General features: G+C 40.2%; 2 protein-coding genes across 2 annotated transcripts; one reads left to right on the forward strand and one right to left on the reverse strand.

Moving 5' to 3' along the window:
• Positions 1 to 2,907: 2,907 nt before the first annotated feature.
• Positions 2,908 to 3,867, reverse strand: LOC100731534 (olfactory receptor 5A2). The gene has a single exon (XM_013146416.2). The coding sequence runs from the start codon at positions 3,865 to 3,867 to the stop codon at positions 2,908 to 2,910; it is 960 nt and encodes a 319-aa protein (XP_013001870.2).
• A 17,487-nt stretch (positions 3,868 to 21,354) lies between these two features.
• Positions 21,355 to 23,364, forward strand: LOC100719108 (olfactory receptor 5A1). Its single transcript, XM_023562650.2, has 2 exons — positions 21,355 to 22,287; positions 23,332 to 23,364. The coding sequence occupies exons 1-2, from the start codon at positions 21,355 to 21,357 to the stop codon at positions 23,362 to 23,364; spliced, it is 966 nt and encodes a 321-aa protein (XP_023418418.2).
• The last annotated feature ends 443 nt before the right edge of the window (positions 23,365 to 23,807 follow it).

The raw sequence follows: 23,807 nt of genomic DNA on the forward strand, positions 1-23,807 counted from the left end.
CAAGCCACAATTGCAAAGGCACGCTTTGGCTCCCTTTGCTTGTATTAAACAGTGGTTCATATGCAGCACTGCACCTAGTGGGTTTGGCCTGCATTAGAATAGAGTGAGGAGCATGAGAAAAAGGAGGATGAGATAAATGCAGCAAAGTTCACATATACAGTTGGTTTATCACCAGGGAAAGTAGACACCAAGATTCAGAAAAATGGTCAGTTGATCTGATGGGAAATGCTACAGCACTCGGCATGTCTCCTTTTGTGCAAGACACTCATGTCTTCCATGCTCAGTTTTAGGGCAGGGTGATCTGATCAATTATCTGATCACAGGTTAAGTGAAATACAAATGATTCTTTATCTGTATGGATGATCACAGAATAAGTAAACTCTGATTTTGTCCAGTTCTGGAAGCGAGGAGAATAAAAGTTTCAGAATAAAAGGGCGCTGAGGGTGGAGTTCAGTGGTAGAGCAGCTGCTTAGCACACTTGAGTCTTAGGCTCAATCTCTAGTACAACCCAAATAGATTGGAAAGTTAAGACTATTAGCCTTTAGAAAACTGTTCAAAATCACATCGGATCCTGTTTAATACACCAGAAACTACTTCACGCATGCTTATTTTGTTATGAGTGTTTCTGATCATACAAAAAATGGAAGAATGTTGGTCATACATAGGGACCAAAGTCAGGGGTCTGAAAAACTCTAAAATCAAACCATGAAGTCAGTCTATAATTATAAATAAAATGTATGAGAAAGGCAATTTAGAAGAACACTGATCAAAAGAAGGGAACAGTGTCAACTCATCAATTTATAAATAGAATATTTATTAGAAGGGAGGAAGGTCAATTTGGAAGACACTGAAAGGAAAACTTGGAGTGGAAAATTAATAGTGCTGGAGCCCAGAGATTCAGGCTGTGTCTACCCTGAAAAGGACCCGCTGGAGCTGATACGTGTCTCCCACGCTGCTTGGATTTCTGTCTCCACAAATAGACTTTGTGTTGCTATTTGTCTTTATGTGTGGTTTCCTCAACAGATGGGGAACTGTGTCCCTGGCACAAGTACAATCTTGGCAGCTTTGTTCTTCTTGGGAAGCTGAAAATGGTATCTGGCTTATGCAGCAAGCTATTCTGAACTTGGATAACTCCCATCCATCTGGAGATTTGTGGAGGTTTCAGAAATGAATGCCACACCCTGGATTGTGGCTGTTTACTAAACTGTCTCGTCCACTCCAGCTCTCCCTGGAGACAGTTGTGCCTTGTCCTAATTTAAATAACTATGAAATGTCAGATTCCTTCAGTGCCCAAAATACGCTGTTTAATGTGTATCCATTTATATGCCTCATAATAAATACACTTCTTTGGGAAGTCTTATTTAACATGTGGCTTACTATAAACCCTTTATCTTGATACAGCCCAGTTGGAGAGGACATTCCAAGGTTACTGCTTCTTCTTAGCACATTACATTGGATTGTTGATTCATACAGAACTGACTAATTAACCAGTAATATATGATAACATTTCTTAAGTTTTACCATATTCCAGGCACTGAGCTAAGTAAGCACTTCTCATATTTATTTTCACTTCATTATTTTATTGGTTCCGTGAAGTAGAAATAATTATTACTTTCATTTTACAGGTGAAACATCTAGAACCTATAAGAAACTTGCATAAGGCCCCATACCTAAAAGACAACAGAGGTTGGATTAATAATCACAAGTCAGATGTCTTAAGAAGCAATACTCAATACTCCTAACCACTCCACTGCTCTCTCCCTGAGCACTCTCTCCAGTGCACCAAAAAAGCTGCTAACAAAGGCTACATTTTTTACCAAACTAAGAAGATGATTTCTATTTCTTCACCTTGGATAGTGGTAAATTATTATGAAGTAATAATAGCACTTTTTTAAATTTACAAAAAGGCATGTTCTAAGTGGTTCTGTGTACCATTTAATTCATCACATTAAGGCTGAGAGAACTGATGTACAGTTCTAATTAACTTATTAATCAGTTAATTAATTAATGGGTCTAATTAACTTATCTCAGGGCACATGGGTAGATGTTATTTACTTGCTTATATCAAGGGAGAGCACAGTTGCAAAGCTTTGCTCCTGTTCTCTGTGGTCAGCTCAAGGATACAATGGGCAAAATTTTAGCAAATCTGAGAGAAAAACCATTCTTTTTGATTCCTCCCCTAGAACTTATGAGAAACCTGATAAAAACAGATCCTTTCATCCTAAATGAGTGTGTGTTCCTCCTTAGGCTTCTAAGAAACTTTGAAGTCAATATGAAAAGTGATACTGGGGCTTAACCAAGAACTTTCTTGGCTTATTCAAATAAATAATAGCGATCACTTTCTGTGTACTTCATTGAATCAACCAAGAAGTGGCCCCATTTGTTCAATCTGGCTCAAATCAGCATACTTTCTTGATCATCTACAGAGCATTAACACACTACCATCAGTCACAGTGACTTGCTCTAGTCATGATTCTCAAACAACAGTGGGTGCCTTCCCTCTGGTCTTCACGTAATCTAAAGAAAGCATCTGAGAATCTCAAAGAGAAAAAGGTTCAAATTACTATCCTCTAAAGTACTACAAGACTCCCCACCATTAATTCTGGGCTAGCATAGTTTCAGACTTCCCACTGCAGATACAAACTCTCTTTTGATGTTCCAGGATCTTTTTTGTCATGGAAAAGTTTTCTGATAAATGGTAATTTTGAAATCAGTATCTGTATAACGTTGTTTAGTCTAGAAATCAATAATGACCAAATTGTTTTCAAAGTCAAGAGATAAACTGGATAGCAGAGTCAGAAGGGAGACACACACAAATCACCATGCAGATCAGCTGGTCCAAGAATGCAAATACATCAGCACCATTGACCTACTCCATGAGTTCACATAAATGTGAGCTCAGTGAGTTCACATAAATGTGTGCCCATGAGAACGCGCATGGTCCCTTTCCACAGCTTTCCTCAAAGCATTTTTAATCTCCTTATTCCTGAGGCTGTAGATGATGGGGTTCGCCATGGGGATCACCACTGCATAGAACACGGACACCACCTTGTCCCGGCTAAGGGAGTAGCTGGAGCTGGGTCGCATGTACATGAAAAGACCTGAACCATAGAACAGAGTCACAGCAGTCAGGTGAGAGGCACAAGTGCCAAAGGCCTTGGTCCTACCTTTCGCTGAGCTGATCCTCAGGACGGCAGCAACAATGAACCCATAAGAGATGAGGACCACAAGGACAGAAACTACGCCAACAACAACCCCCACAATGAAGGTTACCACCTGGCTGGCGAAGGTGTCAGAGCAGGACAGAGCCAGGATGGGAGGAAGGTCACAGAAGAAGTGGTTAATCACGTTAGGCCCACAGAAATCATGCTGGTAGACAGAGTATGTTTCAATCAGAGAACTAAGAAAGCCACCCACGTAGGCCCCAGTCACCATCTCTAAGCAAAGCGTGTGGGACATAAGGGCCGTGTAGAGAAGTAGGGTGCAGATGGCCGCAAACCGGTCATAGGCCATGGCTGCCAGGAGAAGGCACTCGGTGAGCCCCAGCCCACAGAAGACGAAATATTGCACGGCACAGCCAGTGAAGGAAATGGTCCTCTGCTTGGCGATCATGTCATGGAGCATCCTGGGGGCTGTGGAGGACACATAGCAGATGTCCAGGAAGGACAAGTTACTGAGGAAGAAGTACATGGGTGTGTGGAGGTGGGCGTCCATCCTGATAAGCACGATGAGACTCAGGTTCCAGAGGAAGGTCAGCAGGTAGATTCCCAGAAATAATGCAAAAAGGAAAATCTTTATTTGAGGATGATCTGAAAAGCCCAGGAGGATAAATTTTGTCACCACTGTGTTGTTCCTCACCATGGCCATGGGCTTGTTTCCTATCTAAAAGAAAATAGCACCATGGTCAATTAGATGGTATAATTAGATGGTATGTGTTATTCTAAGAACAGAATCTTCCTGGAGGTTCAGTTAATACCCATCTGCAATTCCAGCCACCTTCTAGGCAGCATCTCTGAGAAAGTCGCCCTAAAGTGATCTCTTGGCACCCTTTTAAATCTGCATGTTATATATATTGTTGACTAAATGACATCTCTTTGATCCCAGGACTTGGGAGGCTGAGGTAGGAGAATCTCTATGGCTTCAGGCCCAGGCTGGGTTAAACAGTGAGTTCAAGGCCAGCCTGGGGTACATAGCAAGACCCTGTCTCAGAGAGAGAGGAGAGGAAGGGAGGCAGGAAGGGAAGGAGGGAGGGAGGGAGGGAGGGAGGGAGAGAGAGAGAGAGAGAGAGAGAGAGAGAGAGAGAGAGAGAGATCTTTAATGGTGTCTGGAGTGACTGAGAACTGGGAAACAGTGCCTACAGTTTCATTCTGCCCTGAAAAGCAATGTTGAAAGCCACTTCTCACTTCTCAAATGGGAAGAGAGGGGCTTGAATCAGATCGGTTACAAAGTCCTCTTGGAATTGGATTCATTATGAATGTTTTAGACATTCTGAATTAAAAATAGAAGTCATAAGGGTTGGGGTTATAGCTCAGTAGTATAAGTGCTGCCTGGCAAGCACAAGGTCATGAGTTTGATCCCAGGTATCCAAAAAATAAAAAAAAATAGAAGTCATAGTAAGATAAAAAATAAAACTTGGTCATTGTTATGCTTCATAAATCTTTAATGTAAGGACTTAGGTAAAGGAATGAAGTGTAATGGGCTATCATTTTTGATATATTTCAATTTGGGGAAAGAAAGCCAAACAGCCTACCAATGCATTGTGCTGAATTGTGAAACTGAGAAAAAGTGTACATATTGTATTTATATTTATATACATGCTTAAGACTAGAAAAAAATTGTAAGTTTTTGTGCAAGGCATCCAGAAAGGTGAGATTTTAGCCACACCCAATCCATACCACTTTGGAATAGAAGGGCTATGAAGAAGAGTTTCAAAGTGGATTGAAACTAGCTGAACCGTGATGATCAAGAGCTAATAGAAATTAAAATTCCCTGGACAATAAAAACTAGGGAAGAGCTGTCACGTACAAAGCCAGTGATTCACAAACAACAACTTTGATGTCACTGAACCAGATCAGATCATTCTGAACACAGTAGTTAAGCCTATATACAGTTAGCAATTAAGAAAGACAGACCTGGCTCAAAAATATTATCAAAATAAAGAAAGATAAATGGGCATAAACAGGAAGAAGTGCCTAGGAAAGATTCTTTGCTGAGATTAAAATGTGGTACCTTATCATTTGCATGGCATTTGACTGGCCCAGTAATCTTATAACCAATTGTAATTGTCCAGGTGGGTCCTCCAGTCACTCACCATATTAAAAGCTAAACCATTTCACATCTCTCCAAAGTTTCTGATTGGGCATCAAAATCATGAAGAGCCAAGACTGCTCATTGACATAAATATATTGCTATAAGGTACATTTCCTATTAAGATTTCTTAATGAAATCCTCCTGACAGAGTGTGTACCTTGCCAAGGCAGAACGGGGGCTCTGTTTATGGATCTATCTGAACACCTACAATAGTCCTGGAGATGTGGACATCCAAGAAATACTGATTGAATGAATGTTATGCTCACAGTGGAGTATAATGTTTGGCTTAGCAGGTATTCCAGTATTTGCTTATTATTATAATAATAAAATATATAATCCCTAGTAATATTAATAATGCAATCACAAACAGTTATTTAGTACTTACTATGTAACAGGCACTATTTGAAGGATACTATTTACACAAACACATTGATTCATTCCAGACAGACAAGAGTTGACACTGGCTGAAATTTTACAGTTGTCCTTTTCCGGATAAATGAGGCAGAGGAATCAGTTGGACTTACTTATTTTAGGCTGAAGTGTCCTGGGATCTTATGCCACAAAAGAAAAATTACTGGCTGCTTTGTGCCTATAACGTCTTCTGAAAGCTTCTGTTTGTCAATCTTTTCTTCTGCTCTATGGCTGGTTCTTGGTTCCATCAATTGCTTTTTATACACTAGTCTCAGGTAAATAGTAACCCCTGCCTCTGGAATCCCTGCCCCTTTGTTAGCCAGTCTGTCAAGCGATCTGTAAGGGTTCCTTAGGATAATGGACAGAGGCTGCCACTTCTCCCTCATAAAGATCTGTCTCATCTCCTCTCTTCTCCTCGCCACGTCTTTCCTCCCCTCTCCTCACCTCTCCCCTCTCCTCCCCTTCCATCCCCTCCCTTCTCCTCCCCTTCTATCCTCTGCTCTATTCTCTGCTCCTCTCCCCATCTCTGTCTCTGTCTCTCTCTCCAGGTTTAATGTAAAAGCCCAGCAATTATCACAGCTACACATTCGGAGCACTGTTTGTTCCCTGGAGTAATAGTGGAAAGGGGCCAACTGCCCAACCTCAGAGCCACCTTTCCAGGCTCCTCCCTGGGGACCTCAAAAGGTTTGGATCATTAAATAAGAGGTGAAAAATAAAGCCTTCGCCCAGTGCCTGATGAACAGAAATCCTTCAATAAATGCAAACTGATAGCATTGATAACTCTGTCTCTTGGGTCAGGACCACGGAGCATCTCTCCTTTCTACCTGACTGGTCTTGTGATTCATCTTTATGGTGCTGCAAATGATTCATTTTCCCTTTATGGTCTAGCTGCCACTCATAGCACTGTCCCTTCCTAGAAGTGTCACTGTGAGCAACGCAGTCAATGCCTGTGGGCCCGGGCACTTTGGGCTTGCTTCCCAAGGGTCTCTGGTGCTCTGGAAGTCTACGATGTTAATATTTTGATTTTCAGGTTCTTGAAGTGTTTTCTTGACAAAGTTTACAGAGAGAGAGAGAGAGAGAGACAGAGAACCTAACTCATGGAAATAAAGTTAGCAGTCTTAATCAATTTGAATCCATTTGATTTCAAGGGGAAAAGGAAAAGGAAAAGGGAAAAAGAAAGGAAAGAAAAGTTAGCAGTCTTAGTCTGAAAATAAATAAATAAGTGACAGCAGTATCTTGAGTATGAAGGAAAACAATTGCTGAGATCCTTGCTGTAAACGGTAATGTGCTTAATTTAGGGAAAGAAATTTAATAACTGGGACCACAGAAAGAAAAAGAGGTCAGCGACTCCCAGAATCAACTGTGACCATAAAACAGTTGCAAATATTTAAGTCAAGAGAAACATAAAGCCGCCCAGGAAACACTGGACTGAGAGAGTTGAGCCAACCAACTATAAAAGAATTTTGACATCTGGTTCAAATAATATCTGGGGAATACAAGATTTAACTCATAATTATGAGCTACCAACAGCTCATTTGTCAATTTTGATTACAGTGATAATGACTATAGAAAACAAGATGGGGCTTTTTAAAAGTATATTTTTATTAGTGGAGATATCTTAAGGATGAAGAACAAACTACAAATTAGCAATGTCTGCATCAGAAAGGAAAAAGGAGAGTTCAAAATGCAACATATTTGTCACACCATCTTACAAGAAATTTAAGAATGAGATAAGAAGTCACTCTATTATATCTACCTGGGTAGCTGTACTTTCTAAATACGTTTACTTTAAAACCTCAAGTTTGAAAATCAAATGTGGTGATGCATGCCTATAATTCCAGCACTCAGGAGGCTGAGGCAGGAAGATGATGAGTTCATCACATCCAATCTGACCAATACAGTGAGTGAAAGGACAACATGGACTACAAAGCAAGGCCCTGTCTCAAATTAAAAGAAAAAACTATGGGATTAAAGTGAATATCAAAAAGCATCAAAGCAGACATGTCACACAACAATGTGAATGTACTTACCATTGTTTAAATGTGACCTGCAATTTTTTAAGAGGTTGTTACAGTTAATTTAGGTGTCACTCAGAGTGGCTTAAAGACTATCTCCACATCTAGGTAGGCTGGTCAGGACGCCTCTGCTAGATTCAGGACTGGAATCTGGGACTCAGTCAGAAAAACCTCTCCCCCTCCCAAGTAGGCAGTCAGCATCCAGCCTGCACAATACCCCAGGTGGAACAAAAAGGCAGAAGACAGACCAGTCAGTCTCCCGGGAGCTGGGACATCCATCTCCCCTGCCCTTGGGCATCAGAGCTCTGGGGTCCCATCCTCCAGACTCTTGAGCCCCCAGAGTCTTGGGTGGTCCTCTCAGACAGAGTCCAGTCCACCATGGAACCCTGATTCCCAGGTCATCATGCCTGGGCCGAGCTGGGCTACACCTGCCTGGTGTTCCAGTCAGCACAGGCTCACAAGCCAATCCCATAGTCAGCTCTCTTGTCTGTGGACACACGCCTCTTACTGGTTTATCTTTCTAGAGCATCTTGACTAATAAACGTAATAGTTAAATGTTAGCAAAGAAAACAGCACACATGGTGACTAAATTCTATGGAGAATTCAGTGTTTAGAAGTAAAGTCAACATTTGGACACAGAAAGTTTATCTGGCTAGAATCTTGTGCACTTTAGAGTGTGCTCTCTGACAGATTCTCCTAAAACTGAGCTTGTTTTTAAAGTGAACATTATTTATTCGTTTAACATTTGAGCACAGCTATTTTAATGAGTATATTTGAATTGTCTTTGAAGTAAAACCCAAAAGAAAGTCCAAAAGTGCTTAGCAGTAAAATATTACCTTGATCTCAACTGGAGTTTGAAAAGTCATCTCAGTCTGTGTTTCCTCCACTAGCAACTAGTAAAAATTTCAGCCTGATATATCTCTAAAGTCTTTTACCAGATGGCCCTAATAGATCCAAGATAAAGCTGCATTTAAAAGTTTCAGGGATCTTTTAAAATATATACAAGAGGAAAAGCACATAGAAAGAGGACCAGATTTCTACTCCCACTTTGGGAAATCGGGCTATTGGTCTCAGTGCGTTCATTCATTTACTCTGACACTGAAGAACTAAAGTAAAAAATGTCTAAAAACTCAAGCATGATTGTATTTAAGATAAGCACATTAGCAAACCGTTCTCTCTGCAGGAGCTCGCTGGCTCAGACCCCCCGTGGGACGTTGCTGCCACCTACCGGAAGTGATTGTGCATTGCAAGCAGACCTTTCAGGGCCAGGACTTGCAGGGGACCCTGGCTGCTGAGCATCAGCCACCAAATGACCTCAAGCCCTCCACGTGCTCCTTCAGCACCTGGACCAAATACTGCTGTGGAGCTGTTTTCTAAAAAAGATGCCAGACCGAGGTGATAGGCAGCTTACTGAGCACAACTCAAACAGAATAGCAAGAATGGGGTAAAAGTGATGCTGGGAGCAGGAGAGCCAGGAATTCACACTCAGTACATCACTGTAAGCAAATCAGAGTTTATTTTATTTTATTTTATTTTATTTTAAAGATAATAAGACCCAACAAAATGAAACAGAATGAATCCAATCAAAACAAAGCGGTGAAATTGTTGCAGAACTTTGAAGCAGGACAATAGGAAAACAGCAATGGCTACTGCAATATATCTTGTTATCCTAACAATAGTTGTCCATTCCATCAAGTATATCAAAATCAAACCAAACAAAACAGAATAAAACTAATCAAAACAAGACCTTGAATAAAGCAAAAACAAGACAGTGAGAACAATATTGGGTTTCAAAAACAAAGTAGAAGGAAATCCCCACATTTGCTCTATTGCATACGGTCATCCTCCCAACAGATGCTTACACCACTGGCCCCAGGCATGCAAAGTCAATCAAACAACAAGAGCATTCAGATGCTTTTCATGCCTCAGTTGCTGTCAACTCAGCATGTTCTCTGAACCAGTCAGTTGCTTGCGGGGTTTGGGGGTCCTAGATTCCCAGGCCATGGGCTCTTAGGCTCACGGGAGGTGCTATCTGACTTTTCAGACTTGGCTTGCATGGCTTACCAGAAAGACTGGCTGACTGGCTTGCAAATCAGATTTTAAATCTTTTGTAAGAATCATGGTGGTATAATGAAGGAAGGGTCCAGAAGAATGGACAACGCAAGTATAACTGACCATGATGCAGTGTGGCACAGGCTGGGTCCCCACTTTCCCTACCTTGTGAGCCCGTGTGTGGTTCCTCTGTCTTCGAATTTACACCAAGTGCATCCACTCTATGTTGTGTGGAACAACAGGCAACCAATGTGAGCACTGATAGGACAGGTCACCATCTAATTTCTGAATTTCCCATTTTTCTCAGAATAAACACCCCAGCTATAATAGACTGATACCAGTTTATTATGCATAGCATAGTGATATATATTACTGTTGTGCCTAAAGATCACCATGGGTTTTAATTAATACCAGCTAACTATCCACTTTCATTACAATGCTGTCTGATTTGAAGGCGTTTTTAAAGGTGCTCCTTCCAACAAATCATATATTTTATAAGTAATCCCCTTTGGTCTCCTGGTAGTTTTTATTCAATTTTTGGCATTGTTAGGAACACAAATTATTTGTGAAAATTGTAAATGTTGGGCTTCTAAAAACATTTGAAAATGTTAGCTTTTTTTGGAAATTTCAGACAAGATTTGTGCTGAAGCTGAACTATTAAGAAATGTTGCCTAAATCCAAAGAAAAGATCATCAACTACTCATAGAGTAAAAGTTGCTATATGAAGACTTAAGATAATCTTAATGTAAAAAAGCTATTTTTCCAGTATGTCAAGCCTTTGGAAGGCCTATAGGAATTAACACCAACTTCAGTATAAATTTTCTGAGATGGTTTGGATGTGTCCTAAGTGTCCATTTATCTGCATTTCCCTTGGAGACTTTCAAAGGGAACATCCTGCAGAAGGAGAAGCCAGATGCACTCGTCTAGTTTCAGGAGAAATGAGATTTACAGACTTGTACACACTGTCTTTCCTGCCTCATGTGTGTGCAGAACAAGTCTAATAAAGTCAATATTTTTATTTCTCTAAAACTTTTGAATTGTTCTTCTGAATTGTGGCAGAGAAGATAGACCACCTTGAACAAACGAACATAGTTACTGTGTAATCCAGGAAACATGTTATAGCAACTCCCAAATGATTAGTTTAAAAAAGTATACCTGAACTTCAGAATATAGGAATACAGTCTAACAAAGCTAGTGTCATAGAATTTTCTTTTTGCTAGTTCTTTTTTTCTCCTTACGTGATAAATATTTATTAGCCCCTTGAGAAGCAATGCCCTTATAAGAAGTGTGTTACCTCGAGGTCCGTGGAACCAGCCCTGACTGTTGACAGACTAATAAGAGTCAAATATCAGTGTGTACCAGGAGGACCTGAAAAAAGTGAAACCTTTAAGAAGGGACATTATTTTCCCAAGCTTGAAAGATATTGCAGAATTATTTAGGAATATCCTGGGAATAACTATAGATAGATGAGAGAGAGAGACACAGACAGAGACAGACAGACAGACACACAAGCAGAGATAGAGAGAGACAGAGAGAGAGAGAGAGGGATAGAGAGAAAGAGAGACAGAGACCGAGAGAGCCAAAAAATGTATACTCAGCTTTAAGAGAAATAGTATGATATTTTTTACCCTCATATGGAGATCCTGAAGGATGTTGTTTATTATTAGAAAACCCACTAGACTGATGGCCCTTAGAGAAGAAATTGGCAATCCACATGCAACAATCTCAACAAACAAGGTTATCCAAGCCGCAGGTCACCACACTAATAAATGTCTGGAAGCTAACAGGACTGCTCTGAGCACCTCTTGTACTGTAAAGGTCAAAGGTAACGTGTTAATCTTGAGATGTTTCAATAAATTTAATACTAAAAATATTCTACAGATTTTTCTTTTCCTGAAGTGTGTATACATTTTTAATATGATATAAAAGATGATTCAACACATACAGTAATAAAATAAAGACAAAAGTTACATGGTCATTTCAATAGATTTTAAAAGGGCATTTGACTTTATTTAACATCCTTTCATGATAATGAAAATTAGGTATAGAAGGAATGTACCTCAACACAATAAAAGCCACACAACAGGAGTCCACACCTGATAATAACTCGATGAGTAGTTAAAAGCCATACCATCATAAACAGAAATAAGACCAGGGTGCTCTCTGTCACTACTTCCGTCCACCTTAGTAGTTGATACCCCAGCCAGGGCACTTAGCCAAGAAAAAGACATCTGAGACAGAAAAAAAGAAGTTGTCTGTTTGCAAATGACACAAACTTTTATTCAGGAAATGCTAAAATATTCCACCAAAACACAGTTAGAATTACTATACAAATTTGGGATCTTCTGGAACGCAAAATCAACACAAAAAGTAAGCACTATTTCTTTACCCTAAAATCAACAGCTCAAATGACTTGTTCAATGAATTTCTACTAAAAAAAATCTCATTAAAACTGAACCAAAAATAAATAAATAAATTTAACAAAGAAAATGAAAAAGAATCTATACAGGAAAAACTAAAAAGTTTGATCAACAATATTGAAAAAGACACAACTAAGTGGAAATATGTCCATGTTTGTGAAATGCAAGAATTAATGTTGTAAAACTATCCGTGCCTCCCCCAGAGGGACATGAAGATTCCATATAATTCTTATAAAGATCTCAATATTCTTTTTCACAGAAATAAATAGTCCTGAAATTCCATAAGACCCCAAAAATGGCCAAAATAACTTAAACTGAACAAAGAGGGAGGTTTGTTGAGTGTTCCCCCAGATGTCTGCATGGCAAAACCCAATCCCAGGGGGTGCTGCTGTGGTGTGTGCGGTAGAGCCCCATTGGAAGGTGGGGTCTAATGGCCAAGTGCTTAGGTGCTTAAGAAAAGATAAGTAGGGGCACTTATATTGATTTAATCATTCTCCTTTTAAAAATATTCTTCTAAGTAAGCTTGTATCAAAATACCACATTGTAAACTATTAATATGTATAGTTTGTCATTAGTCAGTGAAAATAAACAACTGAATTAAGAGAACTAGTTTCCAGTAAATACATAAATATTTGTACACTGGATGAATCAGTGATTTCTCTCCTTCCTTTAAAAAGTCAAATGAATCAGATCCTGTTTTTCCCCCACCATTCACAACTATGGAGATTTTTCATAGAATGAAAGTCCTACATTTTGATATTTACTTCACTGTGCCATATGAGAATAAGTATTTTTCAGTCTCACAAGAGGAAAATACCTAATATTCAATTTTTTCTCTGGGAATAAAAGAGTAGGTTCCTATAGAAAGAAGTTGGCTAATGAATTGAAAGTTCCCACTGGACACGTCAGTGCATGGACGTATAACTGAGGATAAGCGCATGTGCTATACATTCAAGTGCAGCTATGGTATCAAACAGGGCAAAAGTAGTACATCTGACAGGAGAAACTTATATGCAAAATACACAAGAGATTACATGGTCATTTAACTGATTAGGCACAGAGTTTGGTACAAAGGAATCACTTAGAGAAAGAGTTGGATCAATCCCTAATATTATCTGTCAATTTTTGAAAAATTTATCTAGTCTGAATTTGTTTCCTCCTCTGCAAGGCAAATTATGAAGGATTTGATAAGTAGACATGCAGACATACGTACATGCACATATACATATGCATGTATGAGTATAGTGCTTAGTACATAGTAGGGGCTCTATAACCTGCTGTCAATTCAATGTATTTCTGGCTAAAGAGGTTCAATGAGGGGATGGGAGAGGGTTAGTAGCGCTTCCCGATCCTATGCTCCACTGCTGCGCTGAGCTTCTTCATCAAGAGCTACCAGAAAACATTTTGATTAACCTTAGGATATTGGAGGAGCTGGCCATCAAGATGAAATTTAATAAGCATTGTCTTTGGAGCATTTATGTGAGTTTGAGATCTAGATAACCCCAGAGAGCAATTAGCTACAGAGCTGCGAAGCTTGGGAAATTCATTTGTTTCTCTTTCATAAAGACCCTCCTGGGCAAATGTGATAAAACATCTCCAAGGGGCCAGTGGGAGTGATCTCTCCCATGTTCCTCCCCAATCTGTCTTGGAGCCTCTTCCTAGACTGACCTCGAAGTAGATGCTAGCAGATACCAGAAGAGCTTCTTAAAGAGTACAACTTCTCCTTTATTTCATATTTTTCCTTCACTACTCTGTCCATAAACACACTTTCTATTCACCAAGCAATTATCTTGACCCATGACAAACTAGCCTCAAATTCCCTCACTGAGCTCATTAGCACCTTAGCAGCCACTGAAATCTCATTAAATTCACCCCAAAGAAGGAAGACTAAAGGCCACTGTCAGCTAAAGGCAGCCAGAACCAGGAGACGGAGTGTGCAGTCGCTCATCATCAACTCTTGCTCTTTTTCTTGGTGCCTGGATCCTCCCAGCTGACAGACCACCCGACCTCTACACGCCTCTTGAGCTGCTAGGTGAGCTGGTTCCTCATTTTGCCCCTTGTAACTCTCAGTTCTCTCTTTCCTCCAATTCAGTCCATGTTTCAGGGGGGTTTATACTTGCCTAACAAGTAGACTTTGTTTTGAGAGCATTTTTAGGTTCACACAGCCCTGCAGCAGCCTCTAGCAGACTGCACAGAAATTTCCCCTGTATATCCCATGCATATCCTTCCTGGTACCAGCACCCTCCACTTCAGTCACCACTGATGAGCTACATGGAGGTAAGGCCAGCATCCACAGTTCACATGAGGGTTTGCACTCGGCATCAGACACTGTTTGGATGAGGGTATAATGGTATCCGCCACTCACTGCACTATACAGAACACTTTCACCACCCTGCAGGTCCTGTGTGTTCTGCCATTCAGCTCCTCATCCACAAGCCCTAATGGTCACCAGTGACTTTCTGTTTTCAAAACATTGTATCTTTCCGATTAGGTGGTATGTACTGTTTTCTGATAGGTTTACTTCGCTTAGCAATGTGAATATAAGGTTCATTCATCTTTTCTCTTTCCTTGATAATGCATTTCTTTTAAAATAATGTGACTTCGTGGTTTACAAGTGTTCCTCATTGGCATCTTAAGTACAATTTAGCAAAACAGAATTTACCGATTGAATACTTTGCAAAACCTTCTTAAAAACTTAGCCTATTCTTATGTTTTTAATGTTTGAGCTTTCCTTAATTCATCTCAAAATTGAAATTCAAAATAATATACAGAAATGTAAAGTCTACATTAAATCCTGTTGTCTGTCTCAGCTAATTCTATGCTTTGTTTACCAGTTCCATAGCTGAATTAATAAAAATTAGTTGATATATAACTGATATAATTATTTTATTGATTGACATATTAATAAAATATGTTTTGTTAATTGATAGTCACAAAAATATAGTTTCATATCAGCTGAAACCATTTCATAATATCCTCTAAATAAGCCTTTGATGTAAAGGAAACATACGTTTTCCTCAACTTGTGGCTAATATTCACCAGCATTTTTTAAAGTTTTCAGAAATGAATTGAATTATTAGTTTTATAAATACGTTGTTCATTAAAAGTTCTAGGAAAAGCCAAGACAGGATGCTGTTGAATGCCAAGTTGAAATAAATCTGAAAACAATTCTTTTTTAAAAAACAAGTTTTCTCTAAGGAGAAACAGTTTCTCATTATGATAGTCTGAGAAAGACAGCAAAGTAAAAGATTTAAGAGCTTGGTTCTAGAATCACAGCCCAATTTCAGTTCTGCTTTATTGATCTTTTGATGGGCTTCAGAAACAGATTTGAGCCCTGTAATTAGAAGACAAATAAGATGGAATTTTTTTGCCCTTGAACACAGCCTCCATGATTAGTAAGCAATCCAAAAAGTAATGTGGAGGGGCTGTAATCCACACAGATTTCCTCTAGCAGATTTTCCAAACACTGCAGAGCTTCTACCCCTTCCCCAAGCCTGTTTCTCTCTTCTGACTGTTGCTTTGAAATTTTCCAACTGAATCTTAATTCTTGGATCACAGTATTGGCACCTTTGCACTGTCTCCTGACTGAGAGGGCCTCTCTGTTTCATTTACTGTCATACACTGAGGTGAAAGAGAGACTGAGTGTGAGACCTCGAGGCCACCTGCCATGGTATGAGGAGTGCATGTGACGAAGATCCAGAGAGGACTGCCTGGCAAACCACAGAATATGACCAGCTCCAGGTCTGGCCAAGGTTTACCTCCTTCTCATCCCATTTTGCTCCATTACCAACTGTGTCTGTTAAGATCAAAGTGACTAAAGGTGGTTACAAAGCTTCATACTGGCCTACAGATAACTTGAAATTGAATAATAAATTAACTCTTCCCACTCACACCATTACTGGGCATTTGCTGTATGCAAGGTGCTATGCTGGGTGCTTACTGCATTCTTAAATCTCCACATGGCCTCCAGGCTTAGTGTTAGTCACAAAGATACAGATCAAAGTGGTCACTAGGCTTCTCCAAGTCTCCCTCTTCAGCTTTTCAAAATGGGCCTGGTGTTGATTTTCCCTATACTACTGGGTTCTTCATAGTCCATTTTTTTTGTGTGCTATCACTCTGCACCTGAGACTGAATAATTTATAACAAAAAGAAATTAACTTATCTTACAGTTCTAGGAGCTAACTAAAAGTTTGGGCAGCCATATTAGCCAGAGACTTATGCTACATTGTAACATGGCAGAAAAAGTGAAACCAAGCAGAAATGTGTGGATGAGAGAGGGAACAGAGACAGGCTCACTTTATAATCATCTCCTTTTGCTAAAGCTAATCCATTCCTATGAGAACTAATTCAGTTTTACAAAAAAGACATTAATCTTCTGTAAAACCTCACCTCCCAACACCATCATCTTTTCAACTAAACCACATGCAATCTATAGCATTCTGAACCTGCCCAAATCCAGGTACTTGTCAAATGCAAAATATACTCGTGTCTCCCTCCTGAGCCAAGTCCCAAAGTCTTAAATCATCCAGCTTTAGCTCAAGTATCCAAAATTCAACGTCTCCTCTGAGATTCTAGGCAAATGCCTAACTGGGAGTCTGTAAAATCAACCTGTCTGTTTCCAATATACAGTGTGGAACAGCCACAGATTAAGCATTCCCATTACTAGAAGTAACTGGTCCAAAATGAGTCCAAAACTCAGCTGGGTATAAATTAACCAACCAAACTCCAGAGCAATCTTTGCTCTATGTGTTGGCTCCTGGACAGGTACAGGCAGGTGCTGGGCCATGTGGCTGCTCTCTCAGCTTGGAGTGCAGAGTCTACAGCTCTCCCAGCTGGAGTTGCCACCCACTCTACAGCTCAGGGCTCCTGAGCCCAACAATCACATTCCCATGGCTCCCCTGGGAATTACCCTGTTGCGATTCGCGGCGGCAAAGACAACTCGACTCCAACAGCACATTTCTGCCTGCTCCATTCACTCTGTGAAAGTCCCATGCCTTTGTCGCTGAAACAAAATAGTAACCATGGGCATCCCCCAGGCTCACTGACTGTGGCTGCCAGAGCTGTGGTCCAGGTGTCACCTGGAGCCATTTGAGTCTTGGCTGAGTGGCAAAGGAGGAGACTGACCAGCATGTATGGAGCAGAGTTCCCTGCTGGCATGGGGCAACAAGCCCAGGGAGGGTATCCCCAGGCCAATCATCTGAAACCACTCTGTTTGTCCAGAGCTCTGGGCTGTGATAAGAGGGGCAACTCCCAAGACCTCTGAAAGGTCTCTAGAACTTCTCTGTCCATCCTCCACAACTGTCTTGATAATTAATCACTGGCTCCTTTGTATGCATGCTGATTCCTAATTAACATCTGGCTACACCCTTGTGTGCTTCCACATTCCTTATGTGATCAGGTTGCTAATTTTTCAAATAATTGTATAGTCCTTTTAATTGTAAATTGCATCATTACAGTATTCCTTTGTTTCAAAATCTCAGCATAATCATTTACAGTAACCAGGAAACCCCTTCTACCTTTTGCTGAGAATTTTTTTCTGTTGGATGTACTGGTTCATCACTCTTGAGTTCCAACTTTCATTAAGCCCTAGGTCATGGATGAAATGCACTCAAGTTCTCTGCAGTGGTAAAATAAGAGTATCTTTACTCCAGTGTTGAATAACATATTCTTCATTTGCATCTGAGATTTCATCAGAATGGCTTTTGCTGTTTATATTTCTGCCAGTATTCTGTTCATGGCCACTTAAGCAATTTTGAAGAGGTTCCAGGAGTTCCCTGATCCTGTCTTCTGGATCCTCACCAGAATTACTCTTAACACATTGTTTATATTATTCTAGACTTTTTATAGTATGCTCCTCAAAAGCCTTCCAACCTCTGTTCATTCCATGGTTCCAGAGCTACTTCCATACATTTAGTTAATGTTACTGCAACTCATCAATTCTCAGGATCAATTAATTTTCTTAGTCCACTTTCTGTTGCAATAACAGAATATCAAATACTGAAAATTGTACAACAAGAAGAGGTTTCTTTAGGTCACAGTTTGAGAGGCTGGGAATCCAAGGTCCTGTGGTCACACCTAGAAAGGACCTCAAACTGCATCATGACATGGGAGAAAAAATGAAAAGGCAAACAGGTGTTTGCAGAAGAGAGCAAACAGACAAAGCCACTGCCCCTCTTTATAGCCACCCACTTGCTACATGTCTGCCTTGTTGGATTCCAGTCTTGCTTTGATTTGATTCTTTTTTTTTTTTATCCCTCTCTTCCTTCCTTTTGGAATAGAAATGTTTATTCAGTTCCATTAAAACCTACCTAACTCTTTTTTTAACAGAGGTTCACAGTTCAGAATTTGCCTGAGTCTCCAAAGTGACTTGGACTTGGACTTTTGAAAAATGCTGGAACTTTTGAGACGTTGAGTAAGGACTTATGTGCTCTTAGTTGTACACAGGGTAGTTGTAACATGTTAGGTGGAATTATGAAGTTTTAACTCTGTTTATTTGGAGATTAAGTGTGGTTTAAAGAGATTATTTGGGTGTCAGGTTGACAATGAGTGGAATGTAGTGATTAAGCTTATTGTTGTCAAATTGATTTGCTTTGGGATCTGCCTGGGAGATTGGTGGAGCACACATCTGAGCATGTCTGGATAGGTTATAGAGATTTGACTTTAGACACTATATTTGGTCCCCAGCCCCTTCCTCTGGTATATTGTTCCATGCTCTGCTTCCTGGTTGCCATGAAGTGAGCAGATTTGCTTCACCAGGCCTTTGTACCATGATGCTTCTATGTTGGATCCATCTACCATGGACTGAATCCCCTGAAACCATGAGCCAAATTGAACCTCTCCTTGTGAGTTTCAGGTATTATATCTCAGCAATAGAAAACCTAATATTCCATTCTCATGAGAACTAATTCATTACCTTGGAAACATCTAATCTTATAAAAAAAAGCAATAATTTCCCTGTAAGTTACAATCTCCCAACACCACTGCCTTGACAATAAAGTTTTAGTATGAATTTTTGTGAGGATAAACCCCAGTGGGACTGGGGGATAGCCTGAAATAAACCAAACAGACCCTCCACACAGTCACTGCAGGAGTGAAGAGGTTTTCTTTCTCCCTCAATGGGCATGTGAGCATAATTCTGCAACATGAAGCATTTCACACAGCCTTTAAAATACTTCTCTTTATTGATCCAGAATAAGACTTGGGACATCCATATTCAGAGATAAATCCTAGATTTTGTTTCAAGTTGTCCTTTTTTACTTTCTGTTCTGAGACTGAGAAATCTCATCCTTTATTGTGAAAATTCTTTCTCCTGATGGTAACATTAAAAACAGACTTAGATAATCCATCAACCTGCAAGTCATTAAATTCCTCAACTCACTCTAAAGGCTTCTTAAAAGTTGAATTCTTAAAAACTTGAAAGAATTAGTGAACTTCTTTTTATAAGAGAAGAGCACTCTAACCTAGTACGGAAAAAGGAAATGTATTCAGAATGAGACACTTCTATAAATAGTTCTTTAGAAATAATCACCATTAATAATAGCCACACTCCCAATTTATTGTTTAATAAATTTCTTGTTTATCATCCTATCTCAGCACCCATGAGCTAAATCCTCAAACTCCGTGAAGTCATCAGTTACCACTGTTTGACAAATGGGGAATGGAATAGGCTAAATGAGCTACCCAACATCCCATCCTGCCAAGTGCCAGTCAGGATTAGGACTAGGATTGTCCTGAAGGCTCCACAGAATCACAGTATCTGGTCCCAGTCTTCTGTCTGCTAAGCTGTAGGTATCCCAATGGCCTTGATGTCAGGGGTCTTAAGTGGCACTGAATCGTAATTCAGGCAGCTGCTCTCTGCTCTGCAAATGGCTGACCCTCCCTCCCCAGGTGGGTAAGGGTTTTAGGAGAGCTGTATCTTTTTTAACCCCCAATTTCTCTGTGTGATTCTCCATCTGCCACAGTATGCTGCAGGACTATCTAACCTCCTCACCTCTAGCAATTCCACAAATCTTTTCAAGACCAGCACATAATCTCGGCACATAGGATAGAGCCTACATCACTGTGACAGGCTTGCAGCTACTCTGAAGACTGCATAAATACTGACCTCATGATTACTGAAAGGAGCTTCAAATTCCCTCACTATTCAAATTTGAAGGAGTCAGCACTGAAAATATATCACAGCACTTATTGACGAGAGAGAATAGGCCTCAATTTCATCTCCCTGTGCAAGTTCCAGGAAAATCATTAAAAGGCAAGTGTTAATTTCCTGGCTATAAGGATACAGACTGATTTGTGAGAACTGGAAATTTAAAATGAAACAACTATCTCGAATTTAGAAAAATGAACCCAGAAAATATTACTTCCCAAACTATGACCATATCTGACCCAGAATGATTATAACTGTGGTGAGGCTGGGAATTAAACTGGGAGAGTTTAGATCCAGAGCCCACACTTTTGCTCTGGAGGCTCAGATTGATGCAAATTTGAAATTGGAGCAATGTTAATATATTCATACGCAGGCATTTGATAATTAAGATCATTTCTATACATGGCCATTCTGACCCTTTGCATTGACAGTGCTCTGTGTATCTGACCAAAAATTTTATAACCACACTTCTACACAAACTTCCATTTCTTTTTCCATTCTATTGTGGAAACCCGCAAAAATCAGAGGACTAGTTATTTACAGGCATGACCTGACTCATCTGGAATACACAGAAACTTCATGCTAATAACTCACTGGTCACTATGATGGTATCAAGCATTTAACATATTTTGACGTATATAATTCTTAAAACAGATATGTGAAATAGTCACTGTCACTCAGTTCTATAAATAAAGAAATTGAAGCAAAACTGGCCAGTTTCTCACCCAAATAATGGAATCAGGAGGAGTTAACTCTGGGGCTCAGGAATGAATCAAAAGCCTGAAATCATGTCAGTGGCACTGTTTTGTTCAAATATATAAGATAATGACACCACTAGGCTTCTGAGAGAGAAAGAAACGATCCCTGTGTCAATTTTAACCTGGTAATCACCTACCCTTGGTAAGCTCCTGCACTTGCAGTCACTTCTTGACACCATCTGTGTCATGAATGATCATTTCTAACCCAGGTCTGCATCTCGTACTTGTGGTCCATGGGAACCATGGCCATAGTCAAAGCCTGGAACCACTCATCAGTGACCACATTCATCCTCTTGGGACTTGCAGATCATCTGGAACTCCAAGCCTTCCTCTTTGTGACTTTCCTGGGCATCTATCTTGTTACCCTAGTGTGGAACCTTGTACTCATCTTTCTGATCAGAGGTGACTTCCATCTGCACACCCCAATGTACTTCTTCCTTGGCAACTTGTCCTTCATTGACATCTGCTACTCTTCCACTGTGGCCCCTAAGATGCTCACAGACTTTTTCCAAGAGCAGAAGACTATATCATTCTTAGGATGTGCTGCTCAGTTTTTTTTCTTTGTTGGCATGGGTCTCACTGAGTGCTTTCTCCTGACTGCCATGGCATATGACCGGTATGCAGCCATTTCCATGCCCCTTCTCTACAGCACTGTCATGTCCCAGGGCCTCTGCAGACGCCTGGTGGCCGGAGCTTATGTCGGAGGCTTCCTGAGCTCCCTGATCCAGGCCAGCTCCTTATTTACACTCCACTTCTGTGGACCCAATGTCATCAACCACTTCTTCTGTGACCTTCCACCCATCCTAGCTCTTTCATGTTCTGACCCCTTCCTCAGTGAAGTGATGAACTACCTCGTGGTGGTAGCTGTTGGAGGAACATCATTCCTCATCCTCCTGGTCTCCTACAGTTACATAGTGTCTGCTGTCTTGAAGATCTGCTCGGTGGAAGGCAGGTGGAAAGCCTTCAGCACCTGTGCCTCGCACCTGATGGTGGTGACTCTGCTGTTTGGTTCAGCTCTTTTCATGTACCTGCGACCAAGCTCCAGCTACTCACTCAGCAGGGATAAGGCAGTGTCTGTGTTCTATTCTCTAGTGATCCCCATGCTGAACCCTCTCATTTACAGTTTACGGAACAAAGAGATCAAAGATGCATTATGGAAGGTGATGGGGAAGAAAGTGCTTGCCTAGCTCGTAAGCAGAAAAGATTCTCAAGCTGCTGCAGATTTACACAACAGGCATCAGAAACATTTGGTGTTTATTTATTAAAAAGGAGACTCCACCCACCAAATTTTCTCTCTGTTTTTTTGTTTTGTTGTTTTAGTTTGTTTGTTTTGTGGTCACTTGTCTATTGACCATTCATGGCCAAAAAGAGGAAGGAATTTCTTCAGCCAAAAGAAAACAACCGGTTGTTATAATAATCCTAACATCTAGCCTTTATGGTGCACTTAGTATATGCTAAATTATCTAATCAAATTTTCATTACACAGCTTTGGTATTTATTGCACTATCACTATGTCACCAATGAGAAGAGAAAGACTTGGAGGGATACTAACTTACTGAGCATCACACTGGAAGTAAAAATGTGGACTCTGATTCAGCTCCAGCATCTTCCTCACACCAGAGCCGTACTCTGCCCCACTGCAGCACTGTACATTCAACAACTCACAATGATAATATTCTACAGCATATAACACCCATTACTGGCATATGGGGGAATTCTTAAAGTTCCATTTTGTATAATAGAGGTAAAAATACAAGAACAAGATGTCCACCTGCTAGACTGGTCTCCTTGTTGTATTTGCCCTTTTCTGCCATTTCTCTTTTCTTTAGCTATGTGGGGGCCTAGCAAATGTCAGTCCAGTAGTATCAGACTAATACTCTTCTCTTTCTAGTCTCAGTGAGTAATCAATCAGTCTTTCCCTTATTTTAGCTATACTCTTTCTGTGGTAGTCTGGCACCAAGGATAGGCTCCCTCTCACAATTTAGTATCATTTCTGATCACCACACCTTCAATTGACTCTCACTGTCATCTATCTGAACACATCACTCATGTGAATCCCATCTCTTTGCCATAGTGGATGGACACTTGCAGTCCCAACCCTGGGAATTACTTCCCATCATCTCTGAGAGGTGCATCCCTGGCTGCTTTCAACACACTTTTCCATTACTGTAGATCTATTGGCTGTGCAGAATTTGATTTGATCTCATTGCTTAGATCAGAGAATTTTTTCCTCCTTATCTGGAAGAGCATAGACAATGCATGGAGATGGAAAGAACTCCATCTCAATTTTGTTAATTCTTCAGTGCTCTACATTCATGATCCATTCAAGGCCAAGAAAACAGAACAAACTCTACAAACCATATGAAGTTGTCTTTTAGCGTCTAGAGGAGATTGGTTCCAGGACCAAAACATACCCAAAATTTGTAGATGTTCAAGTCTCTTCTATTAAACAGCATATTATTTGTATCTGACTTACACATATCTCCTCATATATTTTAAGTAATCATAACAATGAAAATGTCATGTGAATTGTTGTTGTACTCTATTGACTGGAGAATGATAACAGAAAAAACATTGTGCATGGTGAGGAAAGAAACGTGTTTTTTCTGATTATTTCCAAACCATCTTTTACTGGCTGTGTGGATATGGAACTCAGATACTGAAGGATAACCCAAGTGATATATGCACAGAGAAC

Source organism: Cavia porcellus, unplaced genomic scaffold (assembly GCF_034190915.1).
Source record: "Cavia porcellus strain 051 isolate PalLab524CR breed Dunkin Hartley unplaced genomic scaffold, mCavPor4.1 scaffold_17, whole genome shotgun sequence".
Taxonomy (NCBI): Eukaryota; Metazoa; Chordata; class Mammalia; order Rodentia; family Caviidae; genus Cavia; species Cavia porcellus.